The 24,952-nt window shown below is 32.6% G+C and overlaps 1 protein-coding gene across 1 annotated transcript in view; it reads right to left on the bottom strand.

The window, feature by feature from the left end:
• Positions 1-2,553: 2,553 nt before the first annotated feature.
• Positions 2,554-24,952, bottom strand: part of LOC142327511 (alpha-tocopherol transfer protein-like) — a 60,514-nt gene continuing 38,115 nt past the window's right edge. The window contains exons 5-7 of the mRNA XM_075370638.1: positions 10,569-10,679; positions 6,758-6,866; positions 2,554-3,083 (exon numbers count right to left, since the gene is read on the bottom strand). Of these exons, the coding sequence (XP_075226753.1) occupies positions 2,920-3,083; positions 6,758-6,866; positions 10,569-10,679 (384 nt within the window). The 3' untranslated portion in view covers positions 2,554-2,919. The remainder of the gene's footprint in view (positions 3,084-6,757; positions 6,867-10,568; positions 10,680-24,952) is intronic.

Here is a 24,952-nt window from a genome sequence, read left to right on the forward strand (position 1 = left end):
GCCGTTAGTTTTAAATAAATTACGCTTCAAAAAAATTAAGGAAAAAATAGTTAAAATCTGCAAAAATTTATAATTTTGCGTGGCCATACCGGTGTTAGAATGATTTTGCTGTTGCTTTTCTTTTATTAATAGCCTCAAGCACATCCCAAATTAATGTCCTACAGAAATCGGCTACTAACTTTTGCAAACGCCTTTAAATGAAGCCCAAGCTGCACTTTCTACATTATTTAACATAGAGTTAAATACATCATCTTTGACCAACTCTCTTATTTGAGGACCAACAAATATTCCTTCATTAATTTTTCCTTTACTTAGATTCGGAAATTTCTGCCTGATATACACAAATACGGGAATATCCTTCTTCATTGCTTTTACAATATTTCTTTGGGTTCAACTAAGGGATCATGAATAATATTTTTCCAGTTGGGAATTAAGTTGTCACGTTTCTTCTATTCTTTGGTAACATAATGTTTATCCTTAGCTCGACTGCCCCATTCACAAAGAAAACACATGTATTTTTTATATCCTAACAGCATGCCTAACAAAATAGCTATAACATTCAAATCACCAGATATGTTCCAGCTATGTCTTTTATAATTATTTTTTCAAGAATATCTTTCATCACATCGTATGTCTCTTTCAAATTAACACCATAAGCAATTTGTATCGAAGGATATTTGTTACTGTTGTGTAGTAGAACCACTTTTAAACTACACTTGGAGGAATCTATGAAAAGGCCCCAGTTCTCAGCTTTATAAACTTGTACTAAAAGCAACATAAGCTTATCAATATTTGTATAATAAACAAAATTATTTTCATTAATAAAGTACTGAGAAAGTTCTTTTTATTGGCTTTGAAAGACCAAAATTTTTGTATTTTTTTGAAGTAAATTCCAATCTTGCAGTCTTGATCCTAACAGTTCAGCTTAATTTCTTAATAAATTTAAATTCCTATCCAAGTCATTTAACTCACCTTGTGACATAACATGTGGCTTATTTGGAAGATAATTCAAAATCAAAATCATTGTTGTCTTCTTCAGTATTGCCTGATTCTTCATCACTGCTTTTGAAACATACATTCACAGGTGGCTCAGGAACTGGAATAACTTCACTGTGAGTACATGCCTGATTGCAGAATGCAATGAAGGATATTTTACAGTACGTTTAGATATTCCAGACACACTAGTTAAACAAAAGTAACAATCTGTTACATGATCCTTTGGTTCACGCCAAACAATAGGTACACCAAATGGCAAAGCCTTCCATGTACCTTTCAGCCATCCTCTTAAATATACAGAATAATTAGTGCAAACTATATGAGGAGCCCACATCTTATCCTGATCACTAATTTTACACTGAAAGTACAAATGATATGTTTTTTTAATTAAAGGTGTAATGTTTTCCTATTTGATTTTATGATAAAATTCACATCATATACACAATTTTGAGGCATTTATGACACTGCACTGTTAACAAACTTAAGACAGCAATAAGACTGAAGAAAATTAATTCATACCTAAATCCAGTGCTTAATACAAACAACACAGCTGTGTTTTCAGTTACATTTTTGACTTGCATAGACATGATTAATCTTGTCTGTGAAGGCTCACTCTTCAGTATTAGGTATGATGTCATAAAATGTCATTATGATATGATTTAATTCTTTGTCCAGTATTGTTTATTTATAGCCTACAAATTGTGTTAATAAAGGTAAATAATAAAAAAATGAGCTAAAAAAATATAATATAGGAGCTTAAAGTGCTAACAATATGTTGAAAAATTAAAAAAATCCTTTAATTAAAATTTAAAAAATTTTCAAAAATGGTGGGTGATAGAAAGATTCGTTCTAGTTAATATTTGTTTTCAGCATTTAAAAACACATTAAAATCATGTATCGCATGTTAGAAAACAAAAATGATGTTTGAGTATTATTTTTTTAAAAGTTACTAGTACAATGGTGTAATGTGTAATACAGTTTAAAATTATTATTTTTTCTGTATAATTCACAAAGAATCTTTTTCAAAATATTTTACAATTTTTTTTAAGTTCTATGCTTCTTAATTACAAGTATTATTGATGAATTTGTTTAAGGGATTGACTGCAAAGGTCGTCTGTAAAAAAGAATCAATATTATATAGCCATCTAAATTGAAACTGCAACCAATTTAATTGTAAATTTGTTGATTTACAAGAATTTAATTACTTTTAACTGTTTGACGTGGTCATAGTTGTATGCTTTACACAGTATACTTTTGTCAAGTATAACAAGGTTCAGTCAAAATTATTTTTACTGAGAGTTAGAAAAAAAGATTATACTCAATAATACTTATAAAATTGTTACTTAAAATCTAAAACTAGATGGTCATTTTGTTTGTTAAACAATCATCATCAGTAGATACTGAGGAGAATGTATATGAAAGAAGATAAAGAAATAAATGAATGGGAAAAGAAAAAATAATAAGAGTAAAAAAATAAAATCAAATATACAGTATTTAATACACATTATAAAATAAATATTTTTAATAGTGTTTTTTGAATAAGAGTAAAAAAATGCATTTACTGGTATAGGTAGATAACTACTAAAGTAATTATTTTATAAAAAATATGTAACATCTGATGATTAATAATACATTTTCATTAATGCTGATTTGTTTATTTACAATACATTTAAAGACACATATATAACACTTATGGAACACATTTACGTTCCCAAATATTCCAATTTTATGAATTTTATATTACTATATTTATATTTGAGATAGAACAGCAATATCGACTGTACATGAATGTCGATCTGATATCAATGAATTGGTTTAGGTAAAGGTGGGTAAAAATAAATATAAAGTACTCTGAAGTAAATTCTAATTTATTTTAATTAAAAAAAAAAAAAAAAAAAAAAAAAAAAAACTAAAGGTTATCACTTAATCAATATGAATGCTCCTGAAAGAACCTTGTATTCCAAATAATTCAGCTTCTTCAAGTGCTGAAGTTTCCCCATTTGCTGCTTTTTTTGTTAAATCTGCCATAATATCTTTTTCTTTTAAAAATAAATTTTTGTAATTTTCTAAATTTTTGATGGTGAATTCTGAAATTAAGTAAAATATAGATATACAAATGCAAATAAAATACAAAAACTACAACTATTTTTCTATATAGATTTTTAAATTAGGGAAAAAATAGAATAATTTGTATTTACACATTATTTATTTACATATACTACAACCAAGGTCTGAAGTAAAAAAATTATGCATATGTACATTGTAAAATATCTTTATTTATGATATGAATAAAATGACCAAAAAAGATTATAAACTGAAAACAAGTCAATTAAATTTTAAATATTATAAAGGGAATTTAAAAATGTTCAAGTTGTTCGTACCTAATTTACGCTCTTAACTTGCAACAATGTAATTTGGCTACAGTAGTATCAGCTAGTAAACTATTTCTTTTTCTTTTTACATTAAATACTATTATTATTAGTGCATTAGTAATGTGGTAAAGTATGAAGATGATCCAAGGATTGAAAGATGTCTCAGTTGTGCCTGAAATATATATGTTTTTTTTTTGTTTGTTTGAAAATTCAAATAATTCATTAACATATTGATCATTATGCTAATACAATTTAATATTAAATGATAGAATGGTGAGATGATGGGAGTGCACCTTGTGCAAGGCTATACTGATCATCACTATCAACTGGTAATAAATGGGTTGCCCATGGAGTGTTGTTTTGGAAGGTCCAATGGGATGCTCTTATAATATCTCTGCAAACAATCGTCTGATTTTCAAAATTTAAACAGGGTACTTGTTAATAGGTTGAAGGCTCAACATTTGTATGCATCAGGTTCACTATCTATCTAACAGATCATGGTTATTTGGAAATGTTATATCTTTGTAACTAATCCTACAATTTTCAAAATTCAAATGGGGTATTTGCTAGTATAATACAAAATCACGACGTATCCAGACCAGAACAAAAAGAGCAATGTTTGTCAACAATGTTTTTTTCCAGCAGTTCTGTATTTAATTTTTAATATTTATCTCTTGATTATAATTTTATTGATTTGTTGAAATTGTTTCTTTTTTTGAAAATTTTGTACTCCAGTTCTGGACAGTAGAATTTATGTATTCGTCCATAATAAACATCAAAATTAAAAAAGAAAATAAAAACATTTCAACAAATTAACAAAATTATAAATAAATAAGTTTTTAATGTAATTGTAGAATTTTATAACAACTGAAAAAGCAGGATGCCGTAAAAATTGATTTATGGAATTAATATGGTAAGTTTAACTTATCTATTTACTGCGCTTTTGGTGGTTTACGTGTGCGCGTGCGTGCGCGCGCGCGCGTGTGTGTGTGTGTATATATATATATATATATACCTGCCTGGTATATATATATAAACCAGGCAATTAATAATAGAAATATAAACATATATATTCTAACTATAAATATTGAATGAAGGTTTATAAAACGTTTTATTATTTATATAAAAAGATTTGAATATTAAAATAATTCATTAACATTTTGATCATTATGCCAACACAATTTAATATTAAATGATAGAATGGTGAGATGATGGGAGTGCACCTTGTGCAAGGCTAGACTGATCATCACCATCAACTGGTTACTTGAAGTCTAAAGTAATACTGTTAAATACTGTTAAAATAAACATATAAAATTGATGTTTTCTCTCTCTCTCTCCCTCTCTCTCCCTCTCTCTCTCTCTCTCTCTCTCTCTCTCTCTCTGTCTCTATCTCTATCTCTATCTCTATCTCAAATAATTTACCTACCTCAAATAATTTATTAACATATTTACCCTTGTGCAGCAATAAAGTTTAATATTAAATGAAATCTAAATCACCAAAACACAGTAAATAGATAAGTTAAACTTACGATATTAATTCTAAGAATTGATTTTGTGCATCACTGAATTGATTTTGATTCCTGCAGCTTCAGTTGGTATTTAATTCTATAATTACATTAAAATAAATTATTTTATATGTGGATTTTAAATTTGTCGAAAACGTTACTGTTTCATAAATTTTGAAATTATTATGGATGAATATGCAAATTCTGAAATTCCAGTACTGGTCAGCAGAATTTGTGTATGCTTCCATAATAATTTCAAAATATATAAAACAGTAACATTTTCAACAAATTCAAAATTCACAAATTTTAAAAACAATTTAATTTAATGTAATTTTAAAATACCAACTGAAAATGCAGGATCCCGTGAAAATTGATTCTTGGAATTAATATGGCAAGTTTAACTTATCTATTTACCGTGCTTTGGTGGTTTAAATTTCATTCAATTTAAATATATATATGAGGTCTGCAAATAATGTAATGAGATGGTTCAGAAAAACTTATATTTACAATCCAATTATACATGGACTATCACTTTGAAACTGTTTGAAGCACATGACGCTTTTCATGGTTTTTCCCACTCTTTTTTGTTCCCCTGTTTTTTCCCACTCAAAAAATCATTTTTCCCATTCAAATGATTTTCCCACTCTTCATTGTAGAGTTGGAAGTCAGAAACTGGAATATCCTTCAGATGGTCGATTAAATTTTTTTTTAATGTTTCCTACTGTTCCAAAATGTTGTCCTTTGATGTGCATTTTAAAATCTGGAACAGGAAAAAATGCAGGGATTCAAGTTAGGTGAATAAGGTGGTTGAGGAACTGCAGAAATGTTTTTCTTTGCCAAAAACTCATTAATTGAGTGTGTAGTGTGACAAAGTGCATTGTCTTGATGCAGTATCCAGTTGTCTTTGATAGCTGATGTGGGCAACTCTTTTCCACAGTCTTTCAAGAATTTCTCGGTAAACATTAATTTACAGTCTGTCCTCAGTGGTAGAATCTCGGCCTTTCATCTGGAGGTCCCATGTTTGAATCCAGGTCAGGGATGGCATTTTCACAAGCTACATTGTCATCCATCTCATTCAAACTACTTATGGACAATGCCATTACTATCGAAGGAAGAAATTGACATGGTTTTGATTTTTGATTTGCTCATTTTTGCTTTTTTGGGACTTGGTGGGTTTGAAGTGTGCCATTCCATACCTTGGTGTTTTGTTTTCTGAGTTGTACTGAAATATCCAAGATTCATCACCAGTAATAACATTTTTTTAGAAAATCAGGATCAGTTTCAATTTGCCCTAGAAGATCGCGGCAAATTTCCACCCTATTGTTTTTCTCTTCAACAGTAAGGTTTTTTGGGACCAATTATGCACAAAATTTCTTAACGTCCAATTTTTTTGTCAAAATTTGATGGACTGTGGTATGAGTCAAATTCAGTTGTTCTGCAATCATTCTGACAGTTAATCGCTGGTCATACCGAATTAAGTCTCTGATTCACTCAATATTGTTGTTATTTGAAGTTAACGTCTTCTAGAGTGTGGATCATTTGCAACTGATTCCTGGCCATCTGAAAATGCTTTAAACCACCTAAAAGCTTGGGCACATGACAGAGCATCATCTCCATATGCCCTTTTCAACTTTTAAAAAGTTTCAGTAGCATTCTCATGTGTATGTGTGGTGTATGTGTGTGTGTGTGTGTGTGTGTGTGTGTGTGTGTGTGTGTGTGTGTGTGTGTGTGTGTGTGTGTGTGTGTGTGTGTGTGTGTGTGTGTGTGTGTGTGTGTGTGTGTGTGTGTGTGTGTGTGTGTGTGTGTGTGTGTGTGTGCGCATGTTAAAATTTATGATGTGATTGTGCAGTACAAGAATGTATTCTATAAAAGAAAGTTACTCACCTCTTACTTGTGTCATAGTGCATGGGAATGTTCCTCCATATTCCTGCGGTATTATTTCTTTTGAAACATGATCAAAAAGTGTAGATGATTCTTTTGTATGCATAAATATCTGAAAAATAAATTGTATTTGTGTATTTAATTACATAATCCTTTAAATAACTGAAAAGCTATTAAAGAAATTTAATGCTACCAACACTTTTTTTCCTAACGTAGTTTCCATACATTTCAATAGAAACCTATTCTTATTGTTCTACCTGACTGGATTACTGCAGAATATCTCCAAATATTCAGATAAAAACATGACATTTACATGTAAATTTTTTGTCACATATATTTTATAATTTTATAATATTTGTGAATTAGCTAACTATAACAAAAACTTAGAAGCACTCTCACTCCCTCTCTCACTGTGAGTGAGTGGGCATGCGCGTGCACATATATATATATATAAAAGTTTATTAACCAATATTCAGAAAATAATTGTCATCATTTTCATAAAAGAATGTTACCATGTTATTTTTAAAATCACAACACACACAAAACTACATGACAGATTTACAAAACAAACACTAATAAAAACAATAAACCAGAAAAAATAACTTAATTATTTATATGATCTTTAATCTTTAGTCTCCCAGCATTTCATTGCAAGTACCAGTCAGACACATCCTTAAAATGTTAAATTTTCAATTAAATGAAGGTGTTCTGCAAGGTAGTCATAGTGGTCATTTTTCTGAATGCTGCCACCATTTTACTTCTTGTATGTATAAGGAGTGTTTTCTTGACTCCTGATAATACAATCCGTCCTTTCACCTCACTTATGGCATCAAAATATTATAGAATATATCTTATTTAAATTTATTATTAATACACCATTTGGTAAAAAGGGTAATTTTGAAGTTGATGTTAAAACAATTGTTTTTATTTTTTTGTTAAAAGTTGATTGTTTTTTATTTTGTCAGTATAGTATTTGCTATCTCCTTGTACACTGTGTACAATATCTATTAAAAAATCAACTCAGTTCCATCAGCACTTATAGATTCTAATTGTATTATTTTATCTAATTATCTTTTCTTATATCAAGTGGCTAAAATTTGGCTGTAGCCTCTAACAGACAATACTTACATCATTTATAAATAAACAAAGATCAACATTTATTACTGATAATGAATGAAAACAATGGACACAGCTCTTAAGCTATTTAAAAAAAAATTATATATTATACATATTTATGTAAAAGGAACTATCGACAATTAAGAAATGCTATAAACAGGAATTGCAAACTGGCGAAAGAAGAGTGGATTAAAGAAAAGTGTTCAGAAGTGGAAAGAGAAATGAACATTGGTAAAATAGACTGAGCATACAGGAAAGTTAAGGAAAATTTTGGAGTACATAAATTAAAATCTAATAATGTATTAAATAAAGATGGTACACCAATATATAATACGAAAGGTAAAGTTGATAGATGGGTGGAATATATTGAAGAGTTATACGGAGGAAATGAATTAGAAAATGGTGTTATAGCGGAAGAAGAGGAAGTCGAGGAGGATGAAATGGGAGAAACAATACTGAGATCTGAATTTAAGAGAGCATTAAAAGATTTAAATGGCAGAAAGGCTCCTGGAATAGACAGAATACCTGTAGAATTACTGCGCAGTGAAGGTGAGGAAGCGATTGATAGATTATACAAACTGGTGTATAATATTTATGAAAAAGGAGAAGTTCTGTCAGACTTAAAAAAAAGTGTTATAGTCATGATACCAAAGAAAGCAGGGGCAGATAAATGTGAAGATACAGAACAATTAGTTGTTGAACAACTAGTCGTGCATCAAAAATCTTAACTAGAATTCTATACAGAAGAATTGAGAGGAGAGTGGAAGAAGTGTTAGAAGAAGACCAATTTGGTTTCAGGAAAAGTATAGGGACAAGGGAAGCAATTTTAGGCCTCAGATTAATAGTAGAAGGAAGATTAAAGAAAAACAAACCAACATACTTGGCGTTTATAGACCTAGAAAAGGCATTCGATAATGTAGACTGGAATAAAATGTTCAGCATTTTAAAAAAATTAGGGTTCAAATACAGAGATAGAAGAACAATTGCTAACATGTACAGGAACCAAACAGCAACAGTAATAATCGAAGAACATAAAAAAGAAGCCGTAATAAGAAAGGGAGTCCGACAAGGATGTTCCCTATCTCCGTTAGTTTTTAATCTTTACATGGAACTAGCAGTTAATGATGTTAAAGAACAATTTAGATTCGGAGCAACAGTACAAGGTGAAAAGATAAAGCTGCTACGATTTGCTTATGATATAGTAATTCTAGCCGAGAGTAAAAAGGATTTAGAAGAAACAATGAACGTCATGGATGAAGTCCTACGCAAGAACTATCGCATGAAAATAAACAAGAACAAAACAAAAGTAATGAAATGTAGTAGAAATAACAAAGATTTTCACTGAATGTGAAAATAGGAGGAGAAAAGATTATGGAGGTAGAAGAATTTTGTTATTTGGGAAGTAGAATTACTAAAGATGGACGAAGCAGGAGCGATATAAAATGCCGAATAGCACAAGCGAAACAAGCCTTCAGTAAGAAATATAATTTGTTTACATCAAAAATTAATTTAAATGTCAGGAAAAAATTTTTGAAAGTACATGTTTGGAGTGTTGCTTTATATGGAAGTGAAGCTTGGACTATCGGAGTATCTGAGAAGAAAATATTAGAAGCTTTTGAAATGTGGTGCTATAGGAGAATGTTAAAAATCAGATGGGTGGATAAAGTGACAAATGAAGAGGTATTGCGGCAAATAGATGAAGAAAGAAGCATTTGGAAAAATACAGTTAAAAGAAGAGACAGACTTATAGGCCATATACTAAGGCATCCTGGAATAGTCGCTTTAATATTGGAAGGAGAGGTAGAAGGAAAAAAATTGTGTAGGCAGGCCACGTTTGGAATATGTGAAACAAATTGTTAGGGATGTAGGATGTGGAGGGTATACTGAAATGAAACGACTAGCACTAGATAGGGAATCTTGGAGAGCTGCATCAAACCAGTCAAATGACTGACGACAAAAAAAAAAAATTTTATTTATATTTGCACAAGTGATTTAAATTATTTATAAAATAAATAAATAGTTAATGTAGATTTAATATGTTTAAAAGCTAAAGCAAAATATTATGCATTCTACAGGTTAACATAATGCAATATACTTGTATCTGTCACTGGCTTGGGTCATAGGCATTAGTAACGTAATCAAAGATTAAAGGTAAGAGTGTTTCTCTAATTCTGTGCTTTGTGGGGACTGAATGTATATTATATTGTACATATAGATATTTATGTACAGAGGAAGAGAAAAAAAAGTCTATAAAAATGGACTATAAAAAGTTTAATCTAAATAAATTAATAATAATATTAGTATCTGTTGTTTTCTTCAAATATTAAAGAATAAAGACATGGGCAGAATAACTGATTATTATAAGGGACCTGTAATGTATAGTTTTTATTGCGTGATAGATGAATGGCAAAATTTTTTATGGTATCAGTAGGAATATTCAATGTTTTAAAATTTATAATTCTTTAATTCTTAAAGAAAAGATTACCCATTAAGACAATTTTTTGTCAAATTACTTGAAAGTTGCCCCAAAAAAGTATGTGTAAAAATATATCTCACAACTTAGACCTATCTATAAAAAATGCAGAGTATGATCAATTAATATGTGTACTTATTTAATAAAAATTAAATTTCAAAACTTAATTCAATCTAATTAATCTACATGTAAATTGATTGAATTCATAATGAAACAATTACTTACTCTGTTTTTTATTTTATCTTTTAAAAACATTTTGTTAAAGTTAAGAAATGCTTGTGCAACAGGTGATGTATTGATTAAGTGAATTCCTTTCACTCGTTGAGGAAATGCAGACTGTAAAAAAAAAATGTAGTTAAGTAAAACAACATAATTATATAAAGAAAAAAACGTATTAAGTAATTAAAATAGAGATTTTTTTAACTATATGCTATTCAAATTTTAATTGTGGAAACTTTCCTGAGGATTTATTTTGTTAGAACTGTTCTAAGAATAGATCAGTTGATTCTTTCTTTTTTTAGCAGCCAGGTAAAGTAAATGTAATAATTTTTATGAATGTTTAAAAGGACTAATTATGATTAAATATATGTTTGTATGTATTAGAAGTCCCTGCTTTAACTGAAAAGCACCACAACCTAATATTGGGTTTTCTGTATAGCTACTGTATAAGACATATGTATGTCAAATCTATGCAGAGGCATCCCTAACGAACCACATTAATACTAAGTATATGATAGTTCCCTACTTTCTCAGCACAAATCTTTGCCAGTTAAATTGACTGGCAAAAGCTCATACAACATCCCAGGAAGAAAAGGTCAGAGATAAAAGAATGGGGTTGGTAGTGAGAAAGGGGTGAACTACTTACAGAAATTGGGATTGTTAAATAGGAAAACCATCCATCTATTTTACAGGAATGTTTTAAGGCTTTCCAGGTATTGCATACCATTCTATCTATAATTCCTTCGAAGATCAGGGTATATTTTCTCAAGATAGGAAGCAATACATTATTGACCATTAATTTTATGTTAATCCATTCAAATATATACTGTAATAAATTGCTATACCTATAGATTCTAAAGAACCATCTAAGGTTAAATCAGGCTTCCCTAAAAAAGATATTGTCCATCACATCAATGGCATGGTGTGTGTGAAAAGTTGAAGTATAAGCTACAAAGTCAAATTACCATTGGAAGGTAGATTGATAGTATAGTTTTCAAATAATTCTTTTCTTGATTTATCCATTCAAATATCAGTTTGATGATTTATAAAAACCCTTTGTTTCTATGCTCTTCTGCCCCTGATGGATTTGACAAAAAATTAAAAGAATAAAACAGATAACACTTCATAACCAAGGCTAAGATAAAGTGCATCATTTTTTCTTATCTGTTACTTCTGTTGCTTTCTATCAACATTCGTATTACATTTTTTTATAGTAAGGAATGATACAACTATTTCTTCTTTTCTTAGTAATGAATAATATGTTTCCCTTTTCTTCTTCTTTTGAGAACAATTTCTTCAAATTGGTCTTCTGATCAGCTGATGTATAAGACATCTACTTCACCATCAACACTACAAAGATTTTTATCTGTTGTTGTCGGATAGGGGAATGATCAGCAGATATGCTGGGTAGGTGGGAAATAAAATACCACCCGTGGACTAAAACAGAAAAAAAAACAGGCACCCAAACCCAGATGCGTCTGTACACATATCGGGTTGCATTCTGGTCAACATCTGTTCCCCATTTTAGGAGCTGCTGCCTTCACAATTGTGGTATCAGAGACCCACAGGCCGGCTGGAGCTTATCCAGCAAAACCCATTTTTTTATTAATGGAGAATCAAAATTACGATAATTCCCGAGGCGGTAGGGTCACTCGGGCGATGACCCTTCGGAACCGTCTTGAAGTTTCACTCGACACAGGGGGTTATGGACTGAGCGGCGTGCCTCTGGAGATTGGCATCGCAAGGCGTGGAGATGAATTTCGTAACGAAAACCTAACCGGAACAGATGATTGTGTAAATACATCACACTGTATTCCGCGCAGGCTACAAGGCATGGCCTGGTCGGAATCGGATATCAAAGAAGTTATGTGGTGTTTTTACTACTGTCGGATAAATCAAGAGCACTTAAAGAGACATTTACGGTCTATAGAGAGTACAAAATAGTAAGAAACTGGTTCGCGCTAGTACCCCTCGTGTATCGTCTGCGAAGTACTCTATTGGGATATAAAATGCACAAAGAACACATTTCGCACTTATTGTACATGGATGACTTGATTGCGAAGCATTTCGCAATACTCCGGCGACCACCCCGTTCAGTCGCCCTAAAGCATAAGACCGAATGCCACGAAGGGTTACCGTGCCTCGGAACAGTTTATGCGACCAATTTCCTAACTAGCTCCTGGAGCTAACCTAATAGCGTGAACGGTATAAGCGTGGTACAATACATCACTCGCTTTTGTGGCCAGCCGTTCACTTGTCATGTGTTAAACTAAATTGAGTGTCAGTCTCCGTGACGCGAGTGATAGCGTTTCGGCCTTTCTACCTAAATTTCAACTAAATGTACAATTTTTGTGATTCATTTTAAGTATTTTTTAAGTTCCCCTACTGATACCGTAATTGTTTTTTTTTTACAAACACAAGCAGTAAAATTGTTTTTTGAAACAAACAAAGCACAGAATCGGTTGATATTAAACTAAACTTATACAAATGTTGCGCGGTAATCTCATTTGATAGATACTAGAATACTTAAATGAGCTGACGTTCTTTCACGTGTTTCCCTTATTAGCAGGTTAGGAATTCGTTTTTCAGAATAGCTTAACTCACAAACGTTCTAGTCTGTAAGTTATTTTAGGTAGATTTCATAAGAAAGCTACCTATTGCAATGGGTACCATGATTCGACTTCCGGAAAATTTCGACATATCTTCGCGTTTCACATCCCTCAGACCCCAAAACCACCGTCAGTTCAAAAGTTTATGTATACATTTCTATATACTCGTATATATATAAATTTCACTTTCTTGTGGACATGATAACTGCCGCAATTTTACGCCAATCACTTTTAAATTGATACGTAAAATATAACGACCCAAAATCTCGATCGAGTTCGTTAATCGGCAAAATCGGATCATGGGTGTAGAAATAGGGGGAGGCTTTTTCGAAAAAAACAAAATATCGAGATAACTTTCTTATTAAGTAAAATATCGAATTCGTTTAAAGTTCCTACTATTCTTTGGATAAGGGCCTAAAACTTATCTATAGGAGGTTTTTTGATATCACCAACTATTGGACCAGGGGGTGGAAAAATGGGGTTTCGAAGACCAAAAAATCATACCTCCCTTTATTTGCACAATATCAAATCGGTTTAAAGTGGTCGTTAGTCCTCTAAACATTATCTAAAACATTTGTCTGAAACAAGTTTTGATATGACCAACCTACTATCATAACCATTTACATAACCTACTATCGCCTTCGTATGCCCTCTTCCAGCCACGGCCACCTACTATAATTCACAACCCTCAACTATCAAAACTATCAAATTAAGCACGATCCCTGCGCCTTCCTCTAACACCGAAATTCTCACACAAACCTCTTCCTATATCTAACTTAAATTAGACTATGCACTCAGATCATTACTTAATTGAGTCTTTAAACATCAAAAATACTATTCTCATTCCAACAAAACAAATTCTGATCGCAATAACAACAATTTTGTTCTACAATTCAATTTACTGAAGTCCTTTTGATTTACTTAAATATTAAGAAACGAATTCACGAATTTAATAACCCTCTAAAGAAAATATACCCTATCTTTCTCTACTTTGTTCCGCTTTCAGGAACGAGGTTAATGCCTACACCCTCCTACATCACGGAGTTCTCCATCATCCATCTCATCCGAACAGCGAACATCTAAGTTAATCGGGATTCGATGCCAAAATGCCTGTTTTGGCTAAGTAAGCATCTAGACAGGTCCCTAGTCATCCTGACGTATACATCTATACACCTATAGCAGCATCAGACCCCTACAGCCATCCTCCAGAGGGATAAGAATCTAAGAAGCCAGCAACTTTGTTCCATTCCCTTTCGGTTTTCCAATTAACTTGCAGATCAAAACCAGAATTAGATCCTCGCAAGCTCTATAGCTACTTTGATACGTTCAGCTTCGTACCTGGGACAGACATATAAGATACGGCGTACATCATTAATGGCCCTACAAGGTTGTGATGCATAATTATAAAGGGAACTGAAAAATAAAACAAACCTAACAAAAATTAAGGCCATTTAACATTTTTCATAGTTAGTTTCAGAAGTGCGCCTATAGTAAATTCTAAATAATGGTCTCACACTGAAAAAAATAGATCGTTTTAAATAGAATGGTTACGTAGTATACGCTCTTTCTGAATACTCTTTGATATTCTTCTATTAGATAGTCTGCTTGTTCGTTGACCCTGTATAATAGCGTTTTGAAGGATTTTGTAGGTTACACGGAAAAGTAAGTGATATTCCTCTGCAGTTATTGGTGTCCGTTAGATTTCCTTTCTTGAGCAATGGGTGGATGACCGCATAACTCCCTCCAGTCATCTCGTATCTTCCATATCCCCTCGCAGATCTAGTGTATTTTTTCACGAAGGTTTTTTCTCTAAATTTTAACATTTCTGCCACGATATCGTCTTCTCTTATCTATCTATCTGTCTATATATATATGTAGATGCGAAATATATATAAGATATCCTACTCTACAAAAGGGCATTTGTAGATGGGACTGTGTGTGTGTGTCCGACCCCCTTAGCTTAGCACTGGAATATACCGATCATTAGCGGAAAATACCGATTCGTTAGTACATGTCTCGTGTTGGTCAGGTGTATACTTGTTATACTATTTTATATATATATTTACACAAGAGGTAATCAATTTTGGACACCTAATAATCTCTCATTACGAGACGCTGCCCGCCAGGTTAACCCACACAAGGGACTAGCTGCGGACTCTGCAGCTAGATAATTACTAAATTCTAATTCTTATATAACTCATCGAAATAAAATAATTAAAAAATTTCTCAACAATAAAAACAAAATCAAATAAAAATAGATTAATTTTGTTGCTACAGAAACGATGTTTATAAATTCTCATTTATTTAATAGTAGTTATAAATGTTACACGTACAACTGCTTTTGTCACTGGAATGAATTTTAAGTTGATTTTACAGGGGTACCTCCCCTCCGATCCTGTTATTATACCAAAAACATAACACAAACAAGTTAGTCTCGCGATTCCTTGTCTAGGACACCTTGGATTGCCCGCACGCAAGAACGGGGAAGTCGAGGTGCTTCCGATGATGGTAGGAGTAGGCGTGTTGAGGGGAAGGGCATGCGAAATGCATGCCTGGAACTTAGTACATTAGTACATATGTACTTAGTACAAACTTAGTACATTAGGAATTTAGTACATTAGGGAAGGACAGCTCCCCTGGATAGGGACATCTCGGCTATCCAGAAGCGGAAGTTGGATTGTTCCTATGATGAAGGGGAAACCCTGATGGGTGCCTCTGGGTGGGGCCAAGTCAGGGTAGGTCAATCTACTAACACGACACTCCGGAGCGATCGAGGTAATGCTTTAAGGCTGTACAGGGTCGCTCTGGTAGTGTTTAAAAAAAGAAAGAAAAAAGTTAGTCCCGCGAAGACAGGTAGGGATTTTTCGTTTTTCATTTTTTCTTTTTTTCATTTTCATTCACATTTCCATGAGTACACCAACACAGGGTCGCGAGACGGGCGAGTATCGTAGAAAACTTACACTTAACATGGTAAAATTCAATAACACCCAAGTAGGAACTCACATTTAGGGGCTTGCCTGTCAAATGAATGTAGATACCAAGTGTGTATTAGCAGGAAGGAGTGGACGTATCCCTCACAATAATATTAATTCATGTTTTGTTTCAAAAAACAAAAACCAATAAATACAAAAAATAAATAAAGGAAATAATAATTTTGCACCAATGTGTTAATTGCATTTATAACGATACCTTTTAAAATAAATGATTTTGATTACTGTTATTAAAAAAAAAAAAAAAATAAATGTAAAAATACATAAATAAAATAAATCTGTAGTAAACTTGAGATAAAATTATTTCTTATTCACTAGATGCAATAAAAAGCTGAACAAAAAAAAATTTATCTCCATTTATTCAAATAGTTTTATGTAGTACTTTAAACAATTACTCATGCAAAATACATGGTTGATGTAGGAATACATTTACGAATAGAGTAGTATAATGTGTTTTACAAGGGCTTTCCTCTCACAGCCAAGCTCGTATTTTCGTCTGGCGCACTGTACAAATGACTATAGTACTAAGAATTTTTTTAAAAATTACAGAACATCAAATTTGACGCATCTGAATAGCTTAAGAACTATTATGAATGATACCTACGCGTGTAATATTGCATTAGGCTTTGTATAAATAACAAAGATCATTTTAAACAGTATTTACGAGAGTCAAATATAAACAGAATATATCCCCCCCTTTAGTTCAACAAGAACCTTGTCTTCAAGGCTGCTATATGAGCAAGAGTGAGGTGGCGCAAAGGAAGATGTAAGAAGAGGCTGAAGGTTCCAGCAGGCTCAGCTTCCGTCTTTCTAATCAGCAGCGTCTTGTCACATCAGAATGTTATTACCAAGAATTATCTCAACAATGAGGGCTCAAATCTTTGAAATTTTGACTAAACTTCGTGTGTAGTTTGGGGATATGACGTCATGTACCCAATTCTACAAATGAGTCAGCAAATTTGAAGAAGGGCAAGAAGCTGTAGAAAATGAGTCGCAATAGGCGTTCAATGTCAAATGTGATAGATGGACAATATCGATCGAACTGTGACCTTACTGAAGATGATCGGAATTCTACGATCGATGAAATTTCTTCGGAGATGAAAGTGCCCATTCCATTATCACAAAGTACCTAGAGTTCCGCAAAGTCTGTGAGAGGTGGGTTTCAAGATTTGAAATGGTGAGACATGGGTCTGTTATACTCTCGAATCGAAATCGGCTCGTATAGTTTCATAAGAATGGGGAGTTTTGCATCGTAAAAGCGAAAACGCGTTCGTTAACTTAAATTCCTCATGATCATCTTTTTGGACCAGAAAGGCCTATTGCACGTCGTTTTTTCCACAACCGTTGCACTATAAATGGTACGTATTAGTTTCGGTTCTCAAAGTGAAAGCCACCTATAGAAACAAAAGACACCGTCAGCCGATCTCGATCAGTGATGTGATTCTTCTTCACGACAACGCCAGGCTTCATATAGCCGTTAGCTGTCGGGATAAGCTGGACGAAATTTACTAAGGAACCTTAAAGCATCGCCCGTACGATCCAGATCCTCCTGAGATTAGTGATTGTTTGGGTTATTAAATGAGGCACTGAGAAAACATCGATTTTCGAACAACGAAATAGAAGAGTTAGTGCGCAATTGTATCGTGACACGTACTCTAACTTCTAATGAAGAAGGGATCCACAACCTCCCCGCATGATGAATTTACACTATAATCTTTAATTGAAGTTTAATATCTCATCATAAAATGTTAATACGTCCAATTTCACTGACAAAATTAAAAAAAAATCTGTAAGTTAATCCATATAATATTTTTCACTATTGTGAGAGCAAAATCCAGTTTTCTTACTCATTATTTATATTTTTCATAATATTCCCTCAAAAAGTTTTTTTTTGTTGAAAATTTTACATGGTTGTATCAAAGATAAGTTACCTAAAACTTATCTAAAAAGTGTTATTCTGAGCAAGTGTTATTTTCTCTCTCTCTCTCTCTTTCTCTGTGCGCGCGCGCACGTGTGTGAAAGTGTGTATTAATTTCCTGTAATACATTAGGAATTCATGCCCTGTATAAATTATAATTAATAAACACATTACTTAGGGGAATTATTTTATCTAAAGGGAGAAGTCCTGTGATATAGCATGGAAATAGACATTAACGAATAAAACAATTCATGTTTAAAAATTTCTTATATAAATTCGTATATAATAATTATTATTATTAATTCAAAAGCAAATATAAAAAGGGAGGAGTAACATTTAAGGTAATTATTATTATTATTGTGTGTATATATATATATATATATATATATTATTTTTTTTATTATTAAATGCGTTTTATTGGAAGGTAACAGGAATTTAAACAAATAAAACTAAGTAAAGAGGAAATACGGAATTGCGTTTTATAAATTCATTACCGAAAGACAAATTCAATTTGAAAATAAATAAGTTAGGAATAAAAAAGAATTTAATTGAATGTGACGTAAACGAAGATAATTTTAAGTTAAATATTAAAATAAGAAACCATAACACAACCAGTATTCGAAAAATATATCCTACTTAGATAAAAATAAATTATTAAAAACCAAACAATATAAAATTACGTTCGAAAAAACAAGCAGAGACATTTTTATTATAATATTTTATCTCTGACAAACGTATTTTAATAAAAAATATGTGATTGATGAGTTATGGTGAAACCAGACTAGATACTTCTAAGAATCGAACTTTATATATATAGAAAAAAGCATTGATAATATCAATCATAAATTTACGAATTAGAAAAATACCTTTTTTTAATTTTTTAAAAAAATGTAGCGCTTCATCGGAGGCAGAATGGACTTGCTTATACCGGAGAGTGATATGAAGAATGGCGAAATAGAAATAAATGTTAAAAATTAAATGTTTGGTAAATTCAATCCGAGAGAAAATAATACCTTCACTAATTTTTATTAGAATAATAAATACGAGTAATTAGTGTATCATACAGTGGAGTATCATGCTCATGCATTGATACGATAAAAATCATAAAATAAGTAATTGACTGGTTTTCTTGGCATTTCTCCCGCCACCACCCCAATTGATCGCCCTAAAGCATAAGACCGAATATCTGTGCCACAAACGGCAACTGAGCCTCGAATCACTTAAGCGACCAGTATCCTAAATAGCACCTACCTAACAGCATGAGCGGACTAAGCGCGGTGCCATACACCGCCGGCTTACTTGTCCCAACCGCTCACTTGTCATATATTTGCTAAAATGGGTAGGCGCACCCCGTCAACTACTAAAGATATATATGTCGTACATAAACTAAAATTTATTTCGTCTAGATAGCAATTTGCTGCCATGCCACTAAAGCGCTTGGAACCTTAATTGGCTGGTGGTCAGCCATAGGTTAGCTTCACACAGCAGTGTGGTAGGAGTCTTTTCCCTCATGTAAATTACTGATGTCTGTTGAACAAAGCAACTGCATCAAGGAACTCCCACACGCGGCTCTCGCCACATTGACTCGCCGCTTGTGGTGGCCAATTTTCTCCTTGACCTCTAAGTTCCAGGATGGCCCGGTCTCTGGTCCCTCCAAGAGCAGGGCAGTCAAACATCAGGTATTCATTTGACTGGACCTCCCCGCAGACGCACCGCTTATCAGCTGCCAGGCGGAACCGAAACAGATATTAGTTTAAATTAACATAGTTGGTGAGCACCAGGACATCCGTTGCCCTTAAAAACGAGCTCGAGGCATACCACCCTTTCCACATCCTGTATAAACTTATACAAGGATCTTTCCTTAGTCGTGATGTCCTATTCCAGCTGCCATGCTCCCATCGCGAGGTTCTGCAGCCTCTTCCGCAGGCGGGAGATGGAAAACTGAACGAAATTTAAATCCGGTGCCTTGTGGTCATCGTTCCGCTCCGGTACTGGCCCGGCTCGAAACCGCATCCCAGATACCTCGGCCTCCCGGCCTCTTCGCAATCTCCACATGGCTGTCCGAACTTTCACCACTAAATCAATTGGGAGAGCCTTTCCCAATTCGGTGGTAGCCTCGTAGGAGGTTATTTTATAAACACTAGTGCATTCAGTTAAGGCTCTGCGCTGGGCACTCCTTAAATTTTGAACAAGTGCTCTCTCTATTCATATCCAATCTACGCGTCCAAACGGGCGCCACGTATGTGGTCATGCTTTCGAAGACACCTTGGTACATCATATTCATTTGACGGCCCGACAACCGGTCTTTCCAACCAATCCTTCTAGGTTTGTGCATCACTGAGACGGCGTCCGCCGCTACTTGCCTAATGTGATTGCTAAACAGCAACTTTCCATTAAACAAAACACCTAAGTACTTATGAACTCAAACTCGGCTGATTACAAAGCCTTTATATTTAATATCGGGGTTACGACTGTACGATAATTTATCTGTACTCTTGAGAAGCATAAACTTCGTCTTAGGCAAAGAAATCTTTAAATTTTTAATGTCCATTCAGCCCTCTGCGGTTGACAAGGCCGCCTGCGTCCGGTCTTCTAGCTGTGGTCGTGAATTACCACGAACTAAAAGGAGACAGTCATCGGCGAAAGTCTGGGCTGTGACCCAGAAAATGTATTGCCAGAAAATGTATGCTGTGTCTGGAAATGTTAGTCCCAGAAATCCGTCGAATACCAGGTTCTCGAATACCTGTGGAAGGTACCGAGAACGGATCCTTGCGGGTTTTTCCTGGTGACGGATTTTTTCCACAACTAGTCGCGAGTCTTTGAACAGAGCCGTGCGGTTAAACAAATAGTCTATTAAACAATAGCCAGTAGGGCTTCGGGAACATTGCAGCGTTCCAACTCATAGAGAACAGAATCCAACACAAGGAAGGAAAAGTTTCCTTATGTCAATAAAAATTGTCAGAACATATTTACAGTCGGCACTTTAACTTCAGTAGATATAATCCTCGTTGCCAACCCCTTCAGTGAAGCCATACTGGCCTCGATTTAGAAAACCGTTCATATCGATGCTTTCCTGGAGCCCTTCCACAACCAACCTTTACAGCAACTTATCAGTAACTGGCAAGACGCTGATGGATCGATAACTGCCAACCTCACTAGGATCCTTTCCAGGTTTTAAGAGCACCTTCATCAAAGCCACACATCCTGAGAAGAGTGCTGGATTATGAATATTAAACTCATTATGAATATCTGGGGTCCTGTGATTCCATTTACAGTGAGCTGAAGATCACAAGAAGCATGAAATGGTTACCAAACGGTATCAAAACGCGAATTGATTACGTGTGGCATTATAATGTTACTTATAAACCTTGTTATTCTTATTGTTTGTTTGTTATTTATTTATATATTTTTTTATATTTATTTTTCTTTGTGATTGTCATTGAATTGTTGTTGTTAATGTATTTATTGACATGTGTGTGAGTTTGGAATGAGAAGGTATATTTTGTAGATATTCGGACCTGAGAGAAAGGTGTAAGTGGCCATTCCCTCAAATGCGCTGGTGTTGCGTGCTGGAGGATTACAGAGGGTGGCCCTCGCCAACTGGTGCTCTTATCCACTGGATTCACACAAATCCGTGATAATAATTCATTTCTGTTTCAATAAAATTATTTAATATTTTAGTAAAAAATGTATAAAAATCATTCTTTTTCTCGCAAAACTATTTCTTAAATGTATATAATATTAGATATTTTCTATTCAAATAAGTTATACGCCTTACAGTTGTGTTATACAAGTATAATGAAAACTTGCATAACAAAAAGTGTAAATTGATGCAATGTTTACGTTTTGTAGTCACGATCAGTACTTAAGAAATTGAAAATAACAATGTCAATATTTCCTCTTTTGTGTTAGGTGTAACGTAAACTTGAATTTATTTATATATTCAATTAACTAATAGTTTTATTTATTTGTTGTTGCTTATATACATTTTTAAATAATTTTAATAATTCAGGTTATGTAATAATTTCAGCTAATGAGTAATTGATTACATGATTTTTTACATGTAAGACAATTTTGTAACATCTCAATGGAAAAAATATACAGTGGTATCCAAAGTATGTACCTTTAAATAGGGTTCTTGGAAAATCTGGAATCAGCAAGGATACTGAGAATTGAATAAGTTTGGGAACCACTGATCTCTGATCTATATCATTATTACTAGAGGAAGGATTAAATTTTAATCCTTTTTTAATGAAATACAGCATTATAAATAACTTACTAAGTAATGATTCCAACTTATCAAAAACTTATAAAAGATAGATCTATGTTTAGTTAAAGTTAAATATCAGAACAATTAAGAATAAATGGAAAAGCTAATGGACTGGGACATGATGTAACAGAAGAAGGATTGATTTAAATTGTGCTAGAAGTATCAGTGTAATTTACAAAATGAATGTTTGAAATAGTAAAAGTTATAGAAGATATAAAAGAAAACAGGAGCTATTAGGAACTTTAAAATTTTGCTGGGGATAAATGAGAATGGAAACGGACACCAGGCGAGGGACCTGTCTCAGAGCAGATAACATGATACTAACCCACCGGATTGGTCTAGTTGTGAATGCGTCTTCTCAAATCAGATGATTTGAGAGAGTTCCAACGTTCAAGTCCTAGTAAATTTAGTTATTTTTACATGGATTTGAGTACTAGATCGTGGATATTGATGTTCTTTGGTGATTGGGTTTCGATTAGCCACACATCTCAGTAATGGTCGAACTGAGACTGTACATGACTACAGTTCATACAGTACTCATACATATCATCCTCATTCATCCTCTGAAGTGTTATCTGAATAGTAATTACCGAAGGCTAAACAGGAAAAAGAAAGAAAATAACATGATAATGGAAGGTAAATAATATATTCACGAAATTACTTAATTAATTATAAAGGATAAAAAAATTTACCCAGATTTTTATAAAACAATCCGAAATTATTAAATTCTTGGAATGCACTTGGATTCATACTTATTCAGAGATACTTGGCATCTTTGTCATAACATTTTGAAAATATTTGTAAGAATCTTTGTTTTTGTATTTTGCGGCAGAGAACTATCTAGCATTACCTTTCTGTAAAGGTTCATTTACAAATTTTTCAACAGAAAATGTTCTACCTGGATTTGTTATATGAAGTTGGATTTTAGGGCAATAAGCTTAAGCCTGTGTAAACAAAATTTTCTTTATACAGAAAGTTGCTACACAAATCATCTAATCAAATTAAACCATACTAAATCATACAGGCTAGTTTTTTAAGAAAAATAAATTTTTAATATTTTATTCTAGGCTTATATTTAGATTGGTACTGTTTTTTTGGTAAATATGGAGACAATTTTTAGTTAAATGGCGGATATTCATGGTTACGATTCCAAGACAAGTAATGTTTACCGAATAACGAAAACAAATTATATAAAACCTGATTTAGACTCTATTGAGATAAGATACATATTTTACCTTAATTTTATCATGAAAGTAATTTCATGGGAACTCTCAAAATTCAGGTCATCTGAATTTTGATAAGTTTCCTTTTTTTATATAAAAAGGTAATTATTTTATGAGTTGTTATTTTTCTAATAGCATTATTCCCCAGCTGTATTTGCAATTAAAAGATTATAAATATTTTAAATAAAAGAATATATTACTTTGCAATACTTAAATAGTTTTGAATTTTATTTAAGTTATTATTTATTTAGGTTGATTGGAAGAAAAACTGAAGATGGAAACTTTTACTGATAGGGTTTGTTATCTCCTCTTTGCTGTCTCATAATAATATTTGATCAAACTCACCTGCTTATATCTTGTATTTTGTACCATTACAAATAAATATCTTTATAAAAAGTATCTATATTTTGTAATATTAAAAAATATATTGTCATTTGTTTATATTTTAAGTTAATAATATACATGTGTTTATGATAATTGTAAGTCACACAGAATTGAAAAAAAATTGCTTTCAGAAAAATGACAATAGCTCATTAAGTAAAATTAAGATTATATATTTTAGATTAGTTTATTAAACAAATTTTATCAAGTTATATAAAATCTCTGGGTAATCAGTTACACACTTTTTTTTAATTAACAAGAAGGGATACTGTAATTCAAGAAGATAAAAAAATGATCCATTTTTAGCTCTCACTTCAGTAAAACATCTTAAAATTCAGAAAGAAATTTAATTTTTGTCATTTTTTCACAATATACCTGTTACCTGTTCTGATAAGTCTGGGATGAAGTTTATACTCAGACTTGTGTTTGATTGTTTGACTGACACACACACACACACACACACACACACACACACACACACGCACGCGCACACACACACACACACATATATATATATATATATATTATTGTAAATAATATTTTTAAGATTCATATTATTCTTTTCATTTAGTACAGACTATTGAGACAAGATATAATATATTTTACCTTAATTTTATCATGAAACCTTTCCCTTTCGGCCTTCTCCCTTCTATCTTTTCCCTTTCCTTTTCACCCCTTTTACATTTTCCCCGTTTTTCTTTCACCGTTTCATTTTTACCATATTCCTTTTTCCCATTTCTTCCCTTTCCATTCCAATTTTTGTATGGCAAAAACATGCCATATATGATTTTAATCTGTTTTTCGATGCTGAAAACGAATATAAACTCGGAATCTTTCTATTACCCACCAACTTTAAAATATTTTTAAATTTTAATTAAAGGATTTTTTCGTTTTTCAACATATAGTTAGCATCTTAAGCTCCTATACTGTATTTTGTTAGCTCATTTTTTATTGTTTACCTTTGCTAACATAATTTGTAACATATAAATAAACAATACT

This window comes from Lycorma delicatula, chromosome 7 (assembly GCF_047948215.1).
Source record: "Lycorma delicatula isolate Av1 chromosome 7, ASM4794821v1, whole genome shotgun sequence".
In the NCBI taxonomy this organism is placed as follows: domain Eukaryota; kingdom Metazoa; phylum Arthropoda; class Insecta; order Hemiptera; family Fulgoridae; genus Lycorma; species Lycorma delicatula.